The 18,012-nt window shown below is 45.9% G+C and overlaps 1 protein-coding gene across 1 annotated transcript in view; it reads right to left on the minus strand.

The window, feature by feature from the left end:
- The window catches only part of LOC132825024 (aldo-keto reductase family 1 member D1-like), a 31,600-nt gene extending 17,412 nt beyond the window's left edge, over positions 1-14,188 (minus strand). The window contains exons 1-4 of the mRNA XM_060840025.1: positions 14,048-14,188; positions 11,009-11,176; positions 9,796-9,912; positions 8,136-8,213 (exon numbers count right to left, since the gene is read on the minus strand). Coding sequence (XP_060696008.1) covers positions 8,136-8,213; positions 9,796-9,912; positions 11,009-11,176; positions 14,048-14,140 — 456 coding nt within the window. The 5' untranslated portion in view covers positions 14,141-14,188. The remainder of the gene's footprint in view (positions 1-8,135; positions 8,214-9,795; positions 9,913-11,008; positions 11,177-14,047) is intronic.
- Positions 14,189-18,012: the final 3,824 nt, after the last annotated feature.

Below are 18,012 nucleotides of genomic sequence, written 5' to 3' on the forward strand. Positions count from 1 at the left end.
GACTTGGATCACATTTCGAGTTTCCTGTCTGATGATCATATCCTTGAGTCAAAGTATATGACATTGGTCACGTGAAATAATATCCAATTGACCCATTAATAACCTTAACCAACTCTTAGAAATTATGCCCTCAGACTCTTTTCCTTAGAAAAGAGGCCACATCTTTTTGTACCCTTTCCTAATAGTCCTTTCATTTCATGTATTTTTCCAGTAACTAATTTTTCAACCTTTCAATCCATGAAGACCAAAGCTATTCAGAAAATTGGGCAAGTGGTCTAACTGAGGCTCTGTACAAAAATAACATAACTTCTCTGCTTTTTAATTCTATCTGTTGTAAATCAAAACCAAGTGTTTCATTTATTATTTTGTATATTACTTAGGAAGGAAACTTGGCTTAATAGAGCATGTTTAATTTTTGGTGTCTCAGTTGGATATTCACTGAAAGGTGTTAACATGAGGCTGCAGACAGTCTTTAATAGCCAAAATTAAGTTTTGTAAACAAAAGAAAAAAAGTCCAGACAATATGGATATTAACAGTAGGAAAGAGCTTAACATAAATTGAAGCATAAAGTTTCAACCTGTTCCCCAACACTATCCTTTTTCAGATACTCAATTCCATAGAAAGTTCACTTCTGTCTCAATTCTAAGTTTTTTCTTAACTCACTTTTACCAGTTTCCTCTTCCTTGGACAGTGAAGATGGTTTTATGATCCATTTCTGAGCCCACTGACATGAGCCTTTCACAATATTTTCAGTTCTTATTTCCAAGGTCTCCCAGTTAGAAAGACCCATGAATTATAGTACTTTAGTTGTAATGCCTGGCTCCCTTGAACAGATTTTTGATTTGCCTGCTAAGTGCAACTGTTCACCCTTTGAACCAAGCTCCTGAATCTTCTGATCTGAAACCTTGAAACTTCTGTGATAACTAAAACTAATGATATTTTGACATGTTGTAAGCTCAGCAATATGAACATTTTATCCATTAACACAACAGGGGCTCTCCAAAGTACTTGAGCCAGAGTTTCAGAAGCTACTGGTACTCTTAATAACCTTTTTCATTTTGTTTGCGTAGTGATTGAAACAATATCAATATCTCATAGAGTATAAGATATATCTTATAGAGTTCCCTGTTTGGGGCTGTTACCTGGTCCAATCAGGGAGCCCAGGCTGACAGATATAAACAGGACTGTTCACTCTGTGTGAGCTTTGTCAGTGTCATGTACTGTGCACATGGCTTGGTGATGGGATACCAGCTTTCATGGAGTTTTTTCAGTGGCAATAAAAATGAGTTGCTGACATAGTCAGGTTTGTGGGGCAGTTCCCAGAGTGCCAATAAGGACAGAAATTACCGCTAGTAGCTCCCCCACATTCGTGGGAATGACCAGGTAAACCCTGGATTTGATTACACACTGACTCTGCTGGTTCTATGTTTTTAGTCATTATGAACACTCATTCAAAGTGGTTGGATGAATATAGAGATAATTCCTCAAACAGAGTAATGACAATTTCAAAGTTCCAAGTGTCTTTTGCAATACATGGACTGCCAGAGCTGTTGGTCATAGACAACAGGCCATCATTGACGAGCAGTGAATTCGAGCATTTCCTAAATTCAAATAGCATTCAGCATTCAAGGACACATCCATATCATCCAACGTCCAATGTCTGGCAGAAAGAGCAGTCCAAACTTGGAAGGCATGCTTAAAGAAACAGCCTATATAACTTCACTCATTACCAAACCATTCTGGTTCCTGTTTGATAATAGGACCACCCCTCATGCAACTACAGGGACAGCTCCAGCAGAGTTGCTAGTGTTGAGAAAACTCATACCAAGTTAAACCTGATCTTCCCACACCTGGGGGAAAGGGTGTAACAGCATCAGGAGCGCTAATGCCAGATATAAGACTCCTCTAAGCGAGAGAGACACTTTACTTCAGGGAATGAGATTTGGTGTCAAAACCATGGAAATGGCTTCACATGGATAAGGTCCCATGACGTACAAAATTCAGGTAGAAGAGGCAGTCCTGAATCGGTAAGCTGAAATGCCCCCTCGCAAATGGGGCAAGAACAAAAAAAACCTGGCACCCTGAGAATTTCTAGCGAGGCAGTCAGAACCCGTAGATTCTCTCAATCCACCTCGCCTTGAAGAAATCTCCAAGGCCTAGAAAGACACAGCTGATGATGCAGCTGTTATGCCTGTGTCACCTGAAGAAGAATTTCTTCCCAGATGTTTCAGGTGCAAGAGGTAGGCTATGGCGTGGTCCATGCCACCAGTATCTGAGGCAGACCTGGACCTGGTGCAAAAATGCCCAGGAGAAACTACAGGAGGATGGGTTTATGTCCCAGGGCTTAGAGAGGGAGGGATGTAGTGATTGGAGCAATATCAGAAAAATGGATCTCATAGAATTTGAGTTCCATGATTGAGGTTGTTAACCAGGTCAAATTAGGGAGTCCTTGCTGACAGATACAAACGGAAGTGTCAGAGGTTCTGTTCATTCTAGGAGGTAGTTCTGTGCTAGCTGGGTCAGTGTTTTGTGCTATGCACCAAGTAAATAAAGGGTGACTTCATGACGAGACATCACTTGGAATTATTCATTTTGCTTCTAAAGGTGAGGGATAATATTTGTCAGGACACCCCTCAACGTCTGTTTCCGCAGTATATGATTGCTTTCAGATGCAAGGGTTGCTTGTGGACACAGAATCAGCAGTTGAACTGTGGTTTATTATTCTCCATTCTTTAAACACATTTTTTCAACCTCACTTTTTGGCTACCTTCTTGAACAGGCTATTAGTATTTAAATGGGCCAGTAGCTATTTCTGCATGTTCTGCAAATGTTGCACCCATACATCCACTAGAGCCCTCAGGCACCTGAGCAACAATTGATCTGTGGATGTGTAGCGTAGTCACTCACATTCCCACTATTTACAACCTCAAGATGGCAATGGAGTAGCATGTGGACAGTTGCTAGGGGCTCATAAATTCTCATATGTTTCCTTTTTTCCCTCTGATCTTTTTCATGTTGTTCTTTCATTTTATTTTATTTTATTTGCAGCTTTCTGCAGCAGGTTAGTAGCCAAAATCGGTCCAGCTGCTAGAGCTGGCTGTGCATGGAACATGGTTCCTCCTGCTGGCTGGAGGCAGCATTGGACACGGCTCCTCATGGTTATTGGAGGCAGTGGCGGCAGGGGTAAAGCTTCCTCCAGCGATCAGCAGTGGCAATGGCAGTCTTTTCAAGGCTGCGGTGTTGGCAGGGTGACATCTTGGAGGAAGGCAGCCAGACGGAGACGGCAACAGCAGCCTGGTCGGGCCAGAGATTCCCAGATGCAGTTGGCCCAGAGTGGGGACTGCAGGCTGCGGCTGCGGAAGCGACAGTGATGGTATGCACAGAGCTAAGACACCTGGTGTCACTGAGGCACCAAAGGAGCTGGGGACTCCTGGCTGTGGAATGAGCGTGGGTTTAGCACAGGTCCTGGCATTGGCAATAGCGTGGTGAGGTGGCTCCAGTGGCGAAGAGATGGTGCCTAAAGAGTGGCAACTCCTACATTAAAGGGCTAGCGCGAGCAGTGACAAGGTGGTAGTGGAGGGGTGGTGGCACAGGCAATGTTGATGAGTCAGCTCAGGACTATCATTCAATGATAACTTTTATCCTTAAACTTTTCAAATGGCGCTGGATTGTGGTGAATGGTGATACTTTTCACTGTATTTAATCTGTTATTCACTGCAGTGAATGCAAGTGACAATAAATCAATCATTCATTATTTAGCTTTAACTCAACCCCAACACGTCTTGTTGCTTAGGACCACCATCACAAACAAACAATGTATGATATTGATATTTCCTAACAAGCTTGTTCAGAGATATTATTACACACCTCTGAATAGGTGAGACTTGAACTCAGGTCTCCTGGTCCGGAGGCAAGGCTACATAGTATCAGGTGCAACATTTATTCCCACCAGCTGCTCTGAGTGTTAGATTTTGCAACTAATTCCATATAATCATGAGGATTGACCTCAATTAGTTTGAATAAATACTGTATAATCACCAGACATATCCCATTCCCTGAGACCCGACAAAATCATCCTCTTCCTCAGATTTGTTTTCATCATCTGCCATCTTAAGGATCTCCCCTTTGACTTAGACAGTATATTGCATTGCATTTTAAAAGACAAACATGCATTCACCCTTTGTTGTATATAGTCTGTCCATTATATTAACTGAGTGTTCAATATTGAGGCCATTTTGAAATCTGGCAAACGGTGAATTTCCTGACTACTTCATTTAATCATTGAAGGCAGTGCAGTTTGTGACTGATAATTGTCAGAGGTTGACCAATGATGTGTTAAGAACATGAATAAAGTATGAATGTTTCCTGAATACATTTTCAAAAAAATTCACCAAAGGAGAATGGACAGATATGATAAAACTTACCCCACACATTACTGAGGAATGGAATTAATTATTCAGAGTTGTTCTGATTTGAAGTGGCACGCTGAAAAGTCTCTAGAAAGATTATGTTGTGAAACATATTGGATGTTTTAACTTTTTTGAAATGTATTCATTTTGAGGAATGGGGCATCGCTGGCTGGGCAAGCATTTATTGCCAATCCCTTGTTGCTCTTGAGAAGGTGGTGGTCAGCTGCCTTTTTGAACCACTGCAGTCCACCCATAATGCCATTAGGGAGGGACTTCCACGATTTTGACCCAGCAACAGTGAAGAAACAGCGATATATTTCCAAGTCAGGATGGCGAGTAACTTGTGAAGGTGGTGGTGTTCCCATACATCTGCTGCCCTTGTCCTTCTAGATGGAAGTGGTATTGGTTTGAAAGGTGCTGTCTGAGGGTCTTTGGTGAATTTCTGCAGTGCATTTTGTAGATAGTACACATTGCTGCTACTGAACAACAGTGGTGGAGGGAGTGGATGTTTGTGGATGTAGTGTCAATCAATCAGACTGCTTTGTACTGGATGCTGTCAAGCTTCTTGAGTGTTATTTTGGCTGCACTGTGTATTCCATTACACTCCTGACTTGTGCCTTGTAGATGATGGACAGGCTTTGATGTGTCAGGAGGTGAATTACTCCTATAGTATTCCTAGCTCCTGACTTGTTCTTGTAGCCACTGTGTTTATTAGATTACTTACAGCGTGGAAACAGGCCCTTCGGCCCAACAAGTCCACACCGACCCACCACCCACCCATACATACATTTGCCCCTTACCTAATACTATGGGCAATTTAGCATGGCCAATTCACCTGACCCGCACATCTTTGGACTGTGGGAGGAAACCGGAGCACCTGGAGGAAACCCACGCAGACATGGAGAGAATGTGCAAACTCCACACAGTCAGTCGCCTGAGTCGGGAATTGAACCCGGGTCTCAGGCGCTGTGAGGCAGCAGTGCTAACCACTGTGCCGCCCATATGTAGTTTATGTAGTGAGTCCAATTGAGTTTCTGGTCAATGATAACTCCAGGATGTTGGTAGTGGGGTTTCAGTGATAGTAGCACCTTTGAATGCCAGGGGTGGTGGTTAGATTGCTTTTATTCATGATGGTCATAGCCTGGCATTTGTGTGACACGAATGTTAATTGCCACTTGTCAGCTTAAGCCGGGATATTGTCCAGATTTTGTCGCATTTGACCATGAACTGTTTCAGTATCTGAGGAGTTGCAAATGGTGATGAATGTAGCACAATCATTGGCAAACCTCCCCACTTCTTACCTTATGATTGGGAGGGTGGTGTCATTGATGAAGCAGCTGAAGTTGGTTGGGCTGAGGACACTGCCATGAGGAACTCCCGCAGAGAGGTCCTGGAGCTGAAAAGAATGCTCTCCAACAACCATGACCATCTTCTTATGTGCCAGGTATGACTCCAACCACTGGAGAGTTTGCCCCCTGATACCCACTGATTCCAGTTTTGCTAGGGCTTCTTGATGCCACACTCGGTCGAATGCAGCCTTGATGTCAAGGACTGTCGTTCTCACCTCCCCACTGGAATTCAGCAGCCCTTTTGTCCATTTTTGGGCAAAGCTGTAACAAGGTCCCGTGCTGAGTGGCTCTGGCGGAATCCAAACTGGGCATCACTGAGCAGGTTAGTGTTGAGTGGGTGCTGCTTAATAGCATAGTCCATCATTTTACTGATTATCCAGAGTAAATTGATGGGTCAGTAATTGGCTGGGTTGGATTTGTCCTGCTTTTTGTGTACATGACATGCTTGGGCAATTACTGGAATAGCTTAGCTAGGGGAGTGACAAGTTCTGGAGCACATGTCTTCAGGACTATTACCGGACTGTTACCAGGGCCCACTGTCTTTGCAGTATCCAGTGCCTCCAGCCGTTTCTTGATATCATGGAATGAATCGACTTGGCTGAAGATTTGTATCTATATTGCTGGTGACCACTAGAGGAGGCTGAGATGGATCATCCACTCGGTACTTCTGGCTGAAGATTGCTGCGAAAGCTTCAGCCTTATCCTTTGCACTGATGTGCTGGGATCTTCAATCACTGAGGATGGGAATATTTGTGGAGCCTCCTCCTCCAGTGAGTTGTTTAATTGTCCACCAGCATTCGCGATTGGAAATGGCACAACTGCAGAGGTTAGATGTGATCTGTTGGTTGTGGGATCACTTAGCTCTGTCTATCACTTGGTGCTTATGCTGTTCAGCATGCAAGTACTCCTGCTTAGTAGCTTCACCAGGTTGACACCTCATCTTCAGGTATGCCTGGTGCTACTCCTGGTATGCTCTCCTGCATTCTCCATTGAACCTGGGTTAATCCCCTGACTTGATGGTAATGGTTGAGTGGGGGGGATATGCTGGGCCATGAGGTTACATATTGTGCTGGAGTACAATCCTGCTGCATTTGTTGGTCACAGAGCCTCACGGGTGCCCAGTCCACCATCTTACTGATGCTGTCATAGACAGATGCATCTACAGCCAGCAGATTGATAAGGGTGAGGTCAGGTATGTTTTTCCCTCGTGTTGTTTCCCTCACTATCTGCCGCAGACTCAATCCAACAGCTATGTCCCCAACCAGCTCAATCTGTAGGACTGCTGCTGAGCCACTCTTGCTCGTGAACATTGAAATCCCCCACCCAGAGGACATTCTGTGCCCTTGCCACCCTCAGTGCTTCCTCTAATTGTTGTTCAACATGGAGGAGGACTGATTCATCAGCCGAGGGAGGACCGTGGTAATCAGCAGGAAGTTTCCTTGCTCATTGTCAATCTGAAGCGATAAGACTTCATGGGGTCTGGAGTCAATGTTGTAGACTCCTGGAGAACTCCATCCTGACTATATACCACTGTGCTTCCACCTCTGTTAGGTCTGTTCCCTCAGTGAGGCAGGACATTTCCAGGGACTGTTATGGTAGCGTCTGGAACATTGCCTGTAAGGAATGATTTTGTGAATATGACTACATCTGGCAGTTGCTTGACTAGTCTGTGTGACAGCTCTCCAAATTTTGGCACTAGCCCCCAGACATTAGTGAGGATGACTTTGGATGATCAACAGGGCTGTTCTGCTTTTGTCTTTTCCAATGCCAAGGTGGGTACCAGGTGATCCGACGGTTTCATTTCTTTGAGACTTTGTCACGATTGATACAACTGAATGGGTTGCTAGGCCATTTCAGAGAGTATTTGAGATTCAATCACTTTGCTGTGGGTCTGGAGTCACATGTAGGCCAGACCAGATAAGGAAGGCAGATTTTCTTTCCTAAAGGGCATTAGTGAACCAAATGAGTTTGCTGACAGTTGACAATGAATTTGTGATCAGTGGATCACAATGATTAGTAGATTCTTATTTCCAGATTTTTTCAATTGAATTCAAATTCTACCATCTGCTGTGCAGGATTTGAACCCAGATCTCCAGAAATTCAGCTGAGTTTCAGGATTAGTAATCTGGCAATAATGCCACTAGGCCATCGCCTAGTCGATGCTTAACGGAATTAAACCTGATATCAGTACAACAACAAGCTTTCATTTACTGCACTGAACCTTATTGGGCAAGACATGTAAAAGTTTGTCAATTAATTCACAATGCATTAACTAGGCTGTGACTCTTTTGTTTGATGCTGACCAGTTTTTGAGTTCTCAGCAAGAAGCAGTGTGTATTATTTGGATGGTGTAAAGATAGGACACTCCCAGCTTACCTCCCAGGTAGCACACAGGTCAGTTGGATGATACAAATACTTCCCATTTTCATCACGGGGATAAAACACACCTCCCGGCTGCAATGGGTAATTGCAAAGAGTTAAAAGAAATGACAACAGCAATTTGCATTTATATAGCACCCCTAATGTAAACTCATCATACACTTTATGGAGATGTTATAAAACTAAATATGACAGCAAGAAAGATGAAGAAGAAATTAAGACATAATTAAAACCTTGCTCAAAGAGATATGCTAAAATAGGTGATTAGATCTCCGGGCAATAGCAGAGAATGAACCATTGCAAAAGGAATCTACAGGAATCTGTGACAATCAGCTGGACCCAGAGACTGAGATCTGAAAAACAAAGCAAAATGATCAGGGCACTCAGCACACAGCCTTAGGAGAGAGGGCTGAGGACCAATTCTTTCATTGAAATGATTCCTATGAACCTTAGGCACTTATAGGGCACGTTAATGGACCAGGGACTTTCCAAACAGCAAACTTGTCCCTGAGCATGTTCTGAGAGGTAGGATAATGGGAGGTGAATGTGAAGAGATGAGAAGCAGCCTGCAGATTTCATGTGGAGACAGGAGCAGACAAGGAGATGACTTCTCTATTTTACACATCAGCTTTTGAGACAGATCCTGATGTAACAGTTCCCCATCAGACCCCGATGTGACAGTTCCCCATCAGACCCCGATGTGACAGTTCCCCATCAGACCCCGATGTGACAGTACTCCATCAGACCCCGATGTAGCAGTACCCCATCAGACCCCGATGTGACAGTTCCGTGAGTGGGACAGGGACAGTTATAATACGATAAAATATTCCATACTGTGGAAAATGTGTAAGTGTTACTTCTGCAAAAGTCACATACTCAGAAGTCATAAAGACTCAGTGTTGTGTCAGCAGAAGTAATTAGACTCAGCTATCAAGGCAGAGTTGCACGCTAACAACAGGCCACAGACAGATGTAAATGTGTTGCTGGAAAAGCGCAGCAGGTCAGGCAGCATCCAAGGAGCAGGAGAATCAACGTTTCGGGCATGAGCCTTCATGTTCATGCCCGAAACGTCGATTCTCCTGCTCCTTGGATGGTGCCTGACCTGCTGTGCTTTTCCAGCAACACATTTTCAGCTCTGATCTCCAGCATCTGCAGTCCTCACTTTCTCCACAGACAGATGTAGTCAACCGATTAGATGAGTAGCTGCTCAGAGCAATGCAACTGCCTTCTTTTGTGTGACATTCGCTCTTGCAAGAACTGCTTTGGAGTTTGACTCAGACCAAAATTATTTGGCAGTGAGCTTCGTTTCTCACAATACTTCAATTGTTATGGTACAAAACTCTCAGGCTCAGCACTTAAATAACAACAACTTAGATAGGGTGCCTTCCTGTTCCTGATCACAATTGACGGATCCCTGTTGAATCTCTGGTGCAGGAATTATTGACTGCAGCCTCCAATAGTTGAAGTACCTGCTGATGCTCACTATCTAGATTGACCAGTAAAGAATGGAGATTTGGATGAGGTGGTGGAGGACAGCAAATGCCTGAGAAACTGTACTGCAATAAGAGGCAGTATGGTCAAGGAGATGGCAAGACATTAGGGGCAGTTCAAGAAGAAAAGCAGTGAAAAAGCAGCACCAAGGAGGGCATTGACTCACCTTAAATGCCAATGGAAGCTCAATAATGTACAGGTCGATGTAATCTAACTTCAACAGTTTGAGGGATTTCTCCAAGCTGGGTCGTACCAGGTGCGGTGGGTGAAAGGTGTTCCACAGCTGAAAGTATCAAGTCACTCTGTCAAACTGAAGCAGCTGACAATCTGTTTTTGAAAACTTCACAACCTTCTCTATTGCTGCAATTACATTCACAGTTCCAACTGCCGATTGCAAACAGCATGGATACCAGTGCAGTGAGCTGTGAGTCTGTGTGAATGCATGTGTGTTTGTGTGTGCGCGTACAAATGCATACTACCTGTATGATTTGGAGATGCCAGTGTTGGACTGGGGTGTACAAAGTTAAAAATCATACAACACCAGGTTATAGTCCAACAGGTTTAACTGGAATCACTAGCTTTATGAGAGACTCTCCTTCATCAGCTGGTTGTGGTGTCAGGTGTCCTCCACCATCACCTGATTGGATGCGTCGCTCCGAAAGCTAGTGTGCTTCCAATTAAGATTTCAGATTTCTCCAGTTTCCTCATTTCCCCTCCCCCCACCTTGTCTCAGTCGGTTCCCTCAACTCAGCCCCGCCCTCCTAACCTGCAATCCTCTTCCTGACCTCTCCACCCCCACCCCACTCCGGCCTATCACCCTCACCTTGACCTCCTTCCACCTATCCCACCTCCATCGCCCCTCCCCCTAGTCCCTCCTCCCTACCTTTTATCTTAGCCTGCTTGGCTTTCTCTCTCTTATTCCTGATGAAGGGCTTATGCTCGAAACGTCGAATTCTCTATTCCTGAGATGCTGCCTGGCCTGCTGTGCTTTGACCAGCAACACATTTGCAGCTGCTTCCAATTAAACCTGTTGGACTATAACCTGGTGTTGTGTGATTTGTAACTTACTACCTGTATGTGTGAGGTTGTTCTGTTATATTAACAGCATGTGTGTATATGGCTTTGTGTGTTTACATGTGGATGTATACACCAAGTCTGTGCATGTGCAAGATAATGTGCGATTGCAGGTGAGTGCAGGAGGCCAATTGAGATTAAGATCAAACTCTCTGCGATCACGCGGAGTTGAATAGCTGAGTAATGGTCAATATCTGGGGGCAAATGTCAAAATGCAGGATGTGTGTGAAACCAAAACAAACTGGTGGTCAGCAGCTCCAAGTAAGGATGTGGACAGAGAGAGGGAGAGGGGGAAGATGAATTACCTTGCCACAGTAATAGAGGTCCTCACGTGTCACTGTACCGTCAGCAATCTTTTCGTGAATGGCTCTTCCAATTTCATCTTCGTTACCGTAAACCAAGGCTCCATCAAAGTGTCGGTATCCCACATCAATCGCGATTTTTACCGCTTCATAACACGCACCTTTGGCAGTCTATGACAGAGAAAAAGCAATGTGACAGTGCTCAGAGCACAGTTTATAAGCTGTTATAACATATAAAGCTCACTATATTATCACATTTTCAGTCAGGTTAATAGCCCGAACCTTCAGAGGGCAACACTTCCTGTCAGGTTACTGCTATCACACCTACCGGTATCTCTCTCCTCTCATTTCATTACCACTGGACAGAGACCCATGTGCGTGCGGAGAAACGAGAGCCAACGTTTCATATCAGTCACCCTTCCTCAGAACTGGAAACTGGACCTGAAAATTTAGCTCTGGTTACTTTCTACAGATGCTGAGGTTTTTTCAGCAATTTTGTTTCTGATTTCCAGCATCCGCAGTTCTTTTCGGTTTTGCTTTGCATTTATGAACGTTTCGTCGAAAATCTAGATTCGAGAAGCCAGACCGAGATTCTATTGACGATGTTTCAATTCAGATATGAACATTATAATACTGATTAAACCACAAACTAGCAAATGTGCCCAACTGCACAAATTCAGTTTTCTGCTTGAATTTTTCCACGATCAGGCCAATTACAGAGTCTGAAAATGTGTTGCTGGGAACAGGAAATTCCACGTTTCGGGCCAGAGCCCTTTATCAGGAATGAGGAGAGGGTGCCAGGCAGGCTAAGATAAAAGGTAGGGAGGAGGGACTTGGGGGAGGGGTGATGGAGATGTGATAGGTGGAAGGAGGTCAAGGTGAGGGTGATAGGCCGGAGTGGGGTGGGGGCGGAGAGGTCAGGAAGAGGATTGCAGGTTAGGAGGGCGGTGCTGAGTTGAGGGAACCGACTGAGACAAGGTGGGGGGAGGGGAAATGAGGAAACTGGAGAAATCTGAGTTCATTCCTTGTGGTTGGAGGGTTCCCAGGCAGAAGATGAGGTGCTCTTCCTCCAACCGTCGTGTTGTTATGTTCTGCCGATGGAGGAGTCCAAGGACCTGCATGTCCTCGGTGGAGTGGGAGGGAGAGTTAAAGTGGAAGGATCCCTTGGGGCCTTGGAGAGAAATAAGGGAGGAGGTGTGGGTGCAAGTTTTACATTTCCTGCGGTTGCAGGGGAAGGTGCCTTCCATATCTGCCACAAATTCACCTGCACCTTCACACACATCATCTATTGCATCTGCTGCACCCGATGTGGCCTCCTCTATATTGGGGAGACAGGCCGCCTACTTGCGGAACGCTTCAGAGAACACCTCTGGGACGCCCGGACCAACCAACCCAACCACCCCATGGCTCAACACTTTAACTCTCCCTCCCACTCCACCGAGGACATGCAGGTCCTTGGACTCCTCCATCGGCAGAACATAACAACACGACGGTTGGAGGAAGAACGCCTCATCTTCCACCTGGGAACCCTCCAACCACAAGGAATAAACTCAGATTTCTCCAGTTTCCTCATTTCCCCTCCCCCCACCTTGTCTCAGTCGGTTCCCTCAACTCAGCACCGCCCTCCTAACCTGCAATCTTCTTCCTGACCTCTCCGCCCCACCCCACTCCAGCCTATCATCCTCACCTTGACCTCCTTCCACCTATCACATCTCCATCACCCCTCCCCCAAGTCCCTCCTCCCTACCTTTTATCTTAGCCTGCCTGGCACCCTCTCCTCATTCCTGATGAAGGGCTCTGGCCCGAAACGTCGAATTTCCTGTTCCTTGGATGCTGCCTAATCTGCTGTGCTTTAACCAGCAACACATTTTCAGCTCTGATCTCCAACATCTGCAGACCTCACTTTTTACTCAGAGTCTGTCCAGTGAGCACATTTTCTGGCTGTCAATATTTCACATGGCTTCACATCTCAGAGTTTACACCGCATTAGAAACCAGAAATGGGGCAGCAATATGAAAACAGGGAAGAGGTGCAGTGCCTTTCTGAATACTTGATCAAACCCCAGCTGGTGTATAACCGTTCCTGTGTGTGTCAGTGTGTGTGTGTGTGTGTGTGTGTCAGTATGCATGTTTGGTAGAATGTACATGCGTGCAAGATTGCGTGTTCTTGTGTGTTCAGTGTGTGTCTGAGTTTGTGTACCTGTGCATGCGTCTGAGTGTACGTGTGTCTGTGAGTGTGTATATATGTCTGTCTGTGCCTGAGTGGTTGTATATATGTCTGTCTGAGTGTGTGTATATATGTGTCTGTGAGTGTGTATTTTTGTCTGTCTGTGCCTGTGAGTGTGTGTATATGTGTCTGTGTATATATGTGTGTCTGAGCGTATATATATGTCTGTCTGAGTGTGTATATATGTGTGTCCGTAAATGTGCGTATATATGTCTCTGTGTGTATATATGTGTGCCTGTGAGTGTGTGTATACATGTCTATCTGAGCGTGTGTATATATGTCTAGCTGAGTGTATGTGTGTCTGAGAGTGTGTATATATATCTGTCTGAGTGTGCGTGTGTCTGTGTGTAATACGTCTAGCTGAGTGTATGTGTGTCGGGGTGCGTGTAGATATGTCTACCTGAGCGTATGTGTGTCTGAGAGTGTGTGTCTGAGTGTATATGTTTGTCAGGATGTATGTGCGTATGGAGGGGCACACTGGAGACTCAGTGCAGTGCACTGGCAGCACACGCTCTGCTAATAATTATCATCCAACCGACTCTGGTTACCCACGAAGAGCATTATTCTGCTTCGACCTGCAGCCCCACCAGCCCAGAGAGTGAAACCTGACCATTCGGGGTAATTTCATTCTAGGCCAGGGTCAGTGAGCTCGAAAATTGCCTGGCTTTATCCCTGTCTGCGTAGTGACAATCCAAATCGATTACTCTGTGTTGTGTTCACTTGATGACGGAGCAATGTTCAACCTTTCGAGAGCGAGACCAATAAAGAAAGTAACAGGCATCAGAGACAGATTGAAACTAAAAGACACACACTTACTATTTTGGGTGTAGAGTATGTTCCCAGCCCAATAATCGGAATGGTATTTCCGTCGTTTAAATGAATTCGATGGTTTTGTGGTGATAAGTCCATTTCGGTTCCTGGTTCCAGTCAAAAATCCGACTTTGTTTTCAGCAGCAACCACCCACAAGGACAAAAAAGGGAGGGACTAACTGAAAATGCCAGATAAACATATCACCGTTAACTGTCTGCCTTTTGCGTTCATCTAGTAGCTTTAGCATATTTATTCAAGCAGCTTTTAAACTTTGCTAAATGGGTGCAGAGAAAGTCCAGGCTTAGTCAACTGCTCATCTTCATGATAACACAGATGGATGCTAACAGCACATTCACCGACAGCACCATGGGTAAACTCATCCTCCCACAGCTGCCTGCACTGAGCTGCCAATGACAAGGTAGTCTTTACATCAACCCATTTACCACCTCAAACACAAAGATTCAGGTAAATGTCCCATGAGCTTGTTCCCACAATGGGACTTCAATGTCGTGGGTGTCTGCACAGGAACAGGAGGAAACAAAAAGAGTGAGCGAGAGAGATTTTGAAGATAAAGGGATGATGGAGAGAGATAGTGAAGAGAGAAGGATGGAAGAGAGAGTGATAGTGAAGAGAGATATAGAGAGAGGGATGGTAGAGAGAGAGAGAATGAAGAGACAGACAGTAGAGTGAGATAGTGAGGAGAGAGGGATAGTGGAGACAGTGATAGTGACAAGAGAAGGATGATGGGGACAGGGTGATAGTGATGAGAATGGAATAGTGGAGAAAGGAGGATAATGGAGAGAAGTTTAGTGGAGAGAACGTGTGATCACAGACAATGACAGAGAAGGGGAAAGCAGGAGGTGGAATGACCGAATGGTTATCTCCATACTACAGGACAACAGATGGTAGCTCAGTGGCTAACACTACTACCTCACGGTACTGGAGACATGGGTTTGATTCCCGCCTTGGGCGACTGTCTGAAATTTGTGCATTCTCCCTGTGTTTGCGTGGGTTTCGTCCTACAATCTGAAGATGTGCAGGTTAGGTGAGTTGGCCATAGTGTTCAGGGATGTGTGGGTTAAGTGCATTAATTAGGGGGAAATGGGTCTGGGTGGGTTACTTTTGGATGGTCACTGTGGACTTGTTGGGCCAAATGGCCTGTTACCACACTAGAGGGAATCTAATCTAAACATAACAGAGAAAGACATTTAGAAGGAGGGATTTTCCAGAGAGAGGGTTTTCCTTAGGGATAGATTTTTACAGAGTAGGACTTTCCAAAAGTAAGGATGCTGCTGAGAGAGATTTTGCAGAGAGAGTTACTTTGCAAAGTCATGGCTATTTACACTTTGTTGTTTAAAACCAGCAGATTGAATCTTGCTATTCAGCAGTTTACAAATTGAACATTAATCTTAGTTAAACATCAGTAAAGGGCAATGGTTTATAAATAAAGATTGCTTCTGCAATCAGCTGTGTGGAATGTAGCAAAAATGTCAGAGAATGTTGTGCAGGAAGACCCTTCAGTAAAAAGCTGAGAGGTCTGAGAGAATTGTGCTTAATGGTTACTTCCTGCAAAAATAAATGAGGACAATTCAAAGAACTAGTTCTTTATTAAAAGAAAAATAAGGTTATATGAAATAGTAGCAGGAATAGAATTTGGCCAATCAAACCTGTTCCGCTATTTGACAAGATCATGGCTTATTCGGTTGTGGCCTTGACTCCACTTTCCTGCCTGACTCCCATACCACTTGACTCTGCTGTTGATCAAATATCAATTTAACTCAGCTCTGAATATATCCAATAATCCAGACACCACTGCTCTCGGTTAAAGAGAATTCTTCAGTCAAATGGCCCACTGAGAAAAGAAATTCTGCCCCATCTCCATCTGAAATGGGGCAGCCCTTCTGTTGAAATGGTGCTCCCTAGTTCTAGATCTCCCCCCACTAGGGAAAGATCTAACCTGTGCAGCATATTTCCCACACCCCTCCTGGCCACGCACGCAATTCCAAATGTCTCCCTGAGATAACCTCTCATTCTTCTAAACTCCAGTAAGTAGAAGCCAATCTATTCAATCTGTCCTCAGAAGACAGACCTCTTCATCAACAAAGTAATCTTTCTCTAAACTGCTTCGAAAGCAAATATATCCCTCCTTAAGGTGGCTTTTGTGGAGCAGTGGTAATGACCCAATCTCTGGATTAGAAGGACCTACCTCTGTAGTTGTGGGTAAATTGTTGGAAGTGATTACAAATGATAGGATTTATGGACATTGAGAGAGGCAAAAACTGCTCAGCATGCATTTGTGCAACATGTCTCACAAACTTGATTGAGTTTTTTGAGGAAGTTACCAAATAGAATGACGATGGCAGGTCAGTAGATGCTGTCTATCTGGATTTTAGTAAAGCTTTGACAATGTTCCATATGGCAAACCAATTAGTAAAGTCAGGTCACTTGAGATTCAGAGTGAGCGCGCCAATTACATACATAATTGGCTAAACAGCAGGAGACAGAACATGATGGCAGAGGATTGCCTGTCAGCAGCTGTGCTTTCCAGGGGTTGGTCATGTGTCTGCTTTTGTCAATCACTGATAGAAATTATACGAATGAGTGGAAGTGGGGGGAGAGTGGGGAGCTGAGTGGGAGAGGGGAGAGTGAGGAGCTGAATGGGAGAGGGGAGAGTGAGGAGCTGAGTGGGAGTGGAGAGAGTGAGGAGCTGGTGTGAGAGGGCAGAATGTGGCGCTGAGTGTGAGAGGGGAGAGTGAGGAGCTGAGTGGGAGTGGGGAGAGTGAGGAGCTGAGTGGGAGTGGGGAGAGTGAGGAGCTGAGTTGGGAATGGGGAGAGTGAGGAGCTGAGTGGGAGTGGGGAGAGTGAAGAGCTGAGTGGGAATGGGGAGAGTGAGGAGCTGAGTGGGAGTGGGGAGAGTGAGGAGCGGAGTGGGAGTGGGGAGAGTGAGGAGTGGAGTGGGTGTGGGGAGAGTGAGGAGCTGAGTGGGAGAGGGGACAGTGAGGAGCTGAGTGGGTGTGGGGAGAATGAAGGGCTGAGTGGGAGAGGGGACAGTGAGGAGCTGAGTGGGTGTGGGGAGAGTGAGGGGCTGAGTGGGAGAGGGGACAGTGAGGAGCTGAGTGGGTGAGGGGAGAGTGAGGGGCTGAGTGGGAGAGGGGACAGTGAGGAGCTGAGTGGGTGTGGGGAGAGTGAAGGGCTGAGTGGGAGAGGGGACAGTGAGGAGCTGAGTGGGTGTGGGGAGAGTGAGGGGCTGAGTGGGAGAGGGGACAGTGAGGAGCTGAGTGGGTGAGGGGAGAGTGAGGGGCTGAGTGGGAGAGGGGACAGTGAGGAGCTGAGTGGGTGAGGGAAGAGTGAGGGGCTGAGTGGGAGAGTGAGGAACTGAGTGGTAGTGGGAAGAGTGAGGAGGTGAGTGGGAGACTGAGGAGCTGAGAGGGAGTGGGGTGAGTGAGGAGCTGAGTGGGTGAGGGGATAGTGCGGTGCTGAGTGGGTGTGGGAAGAGTGAGGAGCTGAGTGGGTGAGGGGATAGTGCGGTGCTGAGTGGGTGAGGGGAGAGTGAGGGGCTGAGTGGGAGAGTGAGGAACTGAGTGGTAGTGGGAAGAGTGAGGAGGTGAGTGGGAGACTGAGGAGCTGAGAGGGAGTGGGGTGAGTGAGGGGATAGTGCGGTGCTGAGTGGGTGTGGGAAGAGTGAGGAGCTCAGTGGGAGAGTGAGGAACTGAGTCGTAGTGGGAAGAGTGAGGAGGTGAGTGGGAGGGGGGACAGTGAGGAGCTGAGTGGGTGTGGGGAGAGTGAAGGGCTGAGTGGGAGAGTTGAGAGTGAAGGAGCTGAGTGGGAGAGTGAGGAACTGAGTGGTAGTGGGAAGAGTGAGTAGCTGAGTGGGTGTGGGGAGAGTGAGGAGCTGAGTGGGAGTGGAGAGAGTGAGGTGGTGACTGGGTGTGGGGAGAGTGAGGAGCTGAGTGGGGAATGGGAGAGTGAG

The sequence above is a fragment of the Hemiscyllium ocellatum genome, chromosome 19 (assembly GCF_020745735.1).
Source record: "Hemiscyllium ocellatum isolate sHemOce1 chromosome 19, sHemOce1.pat.X.cur, whole genome shotgun sequence".
Classification (NCBI taxonomy): Eukaryota; Metazoa; Chordata; class Chondrichthyes; order Orectolobiformes; family Hemiscylliidae; genus Hemiscyllium; species Hemiscyllium ocellatum.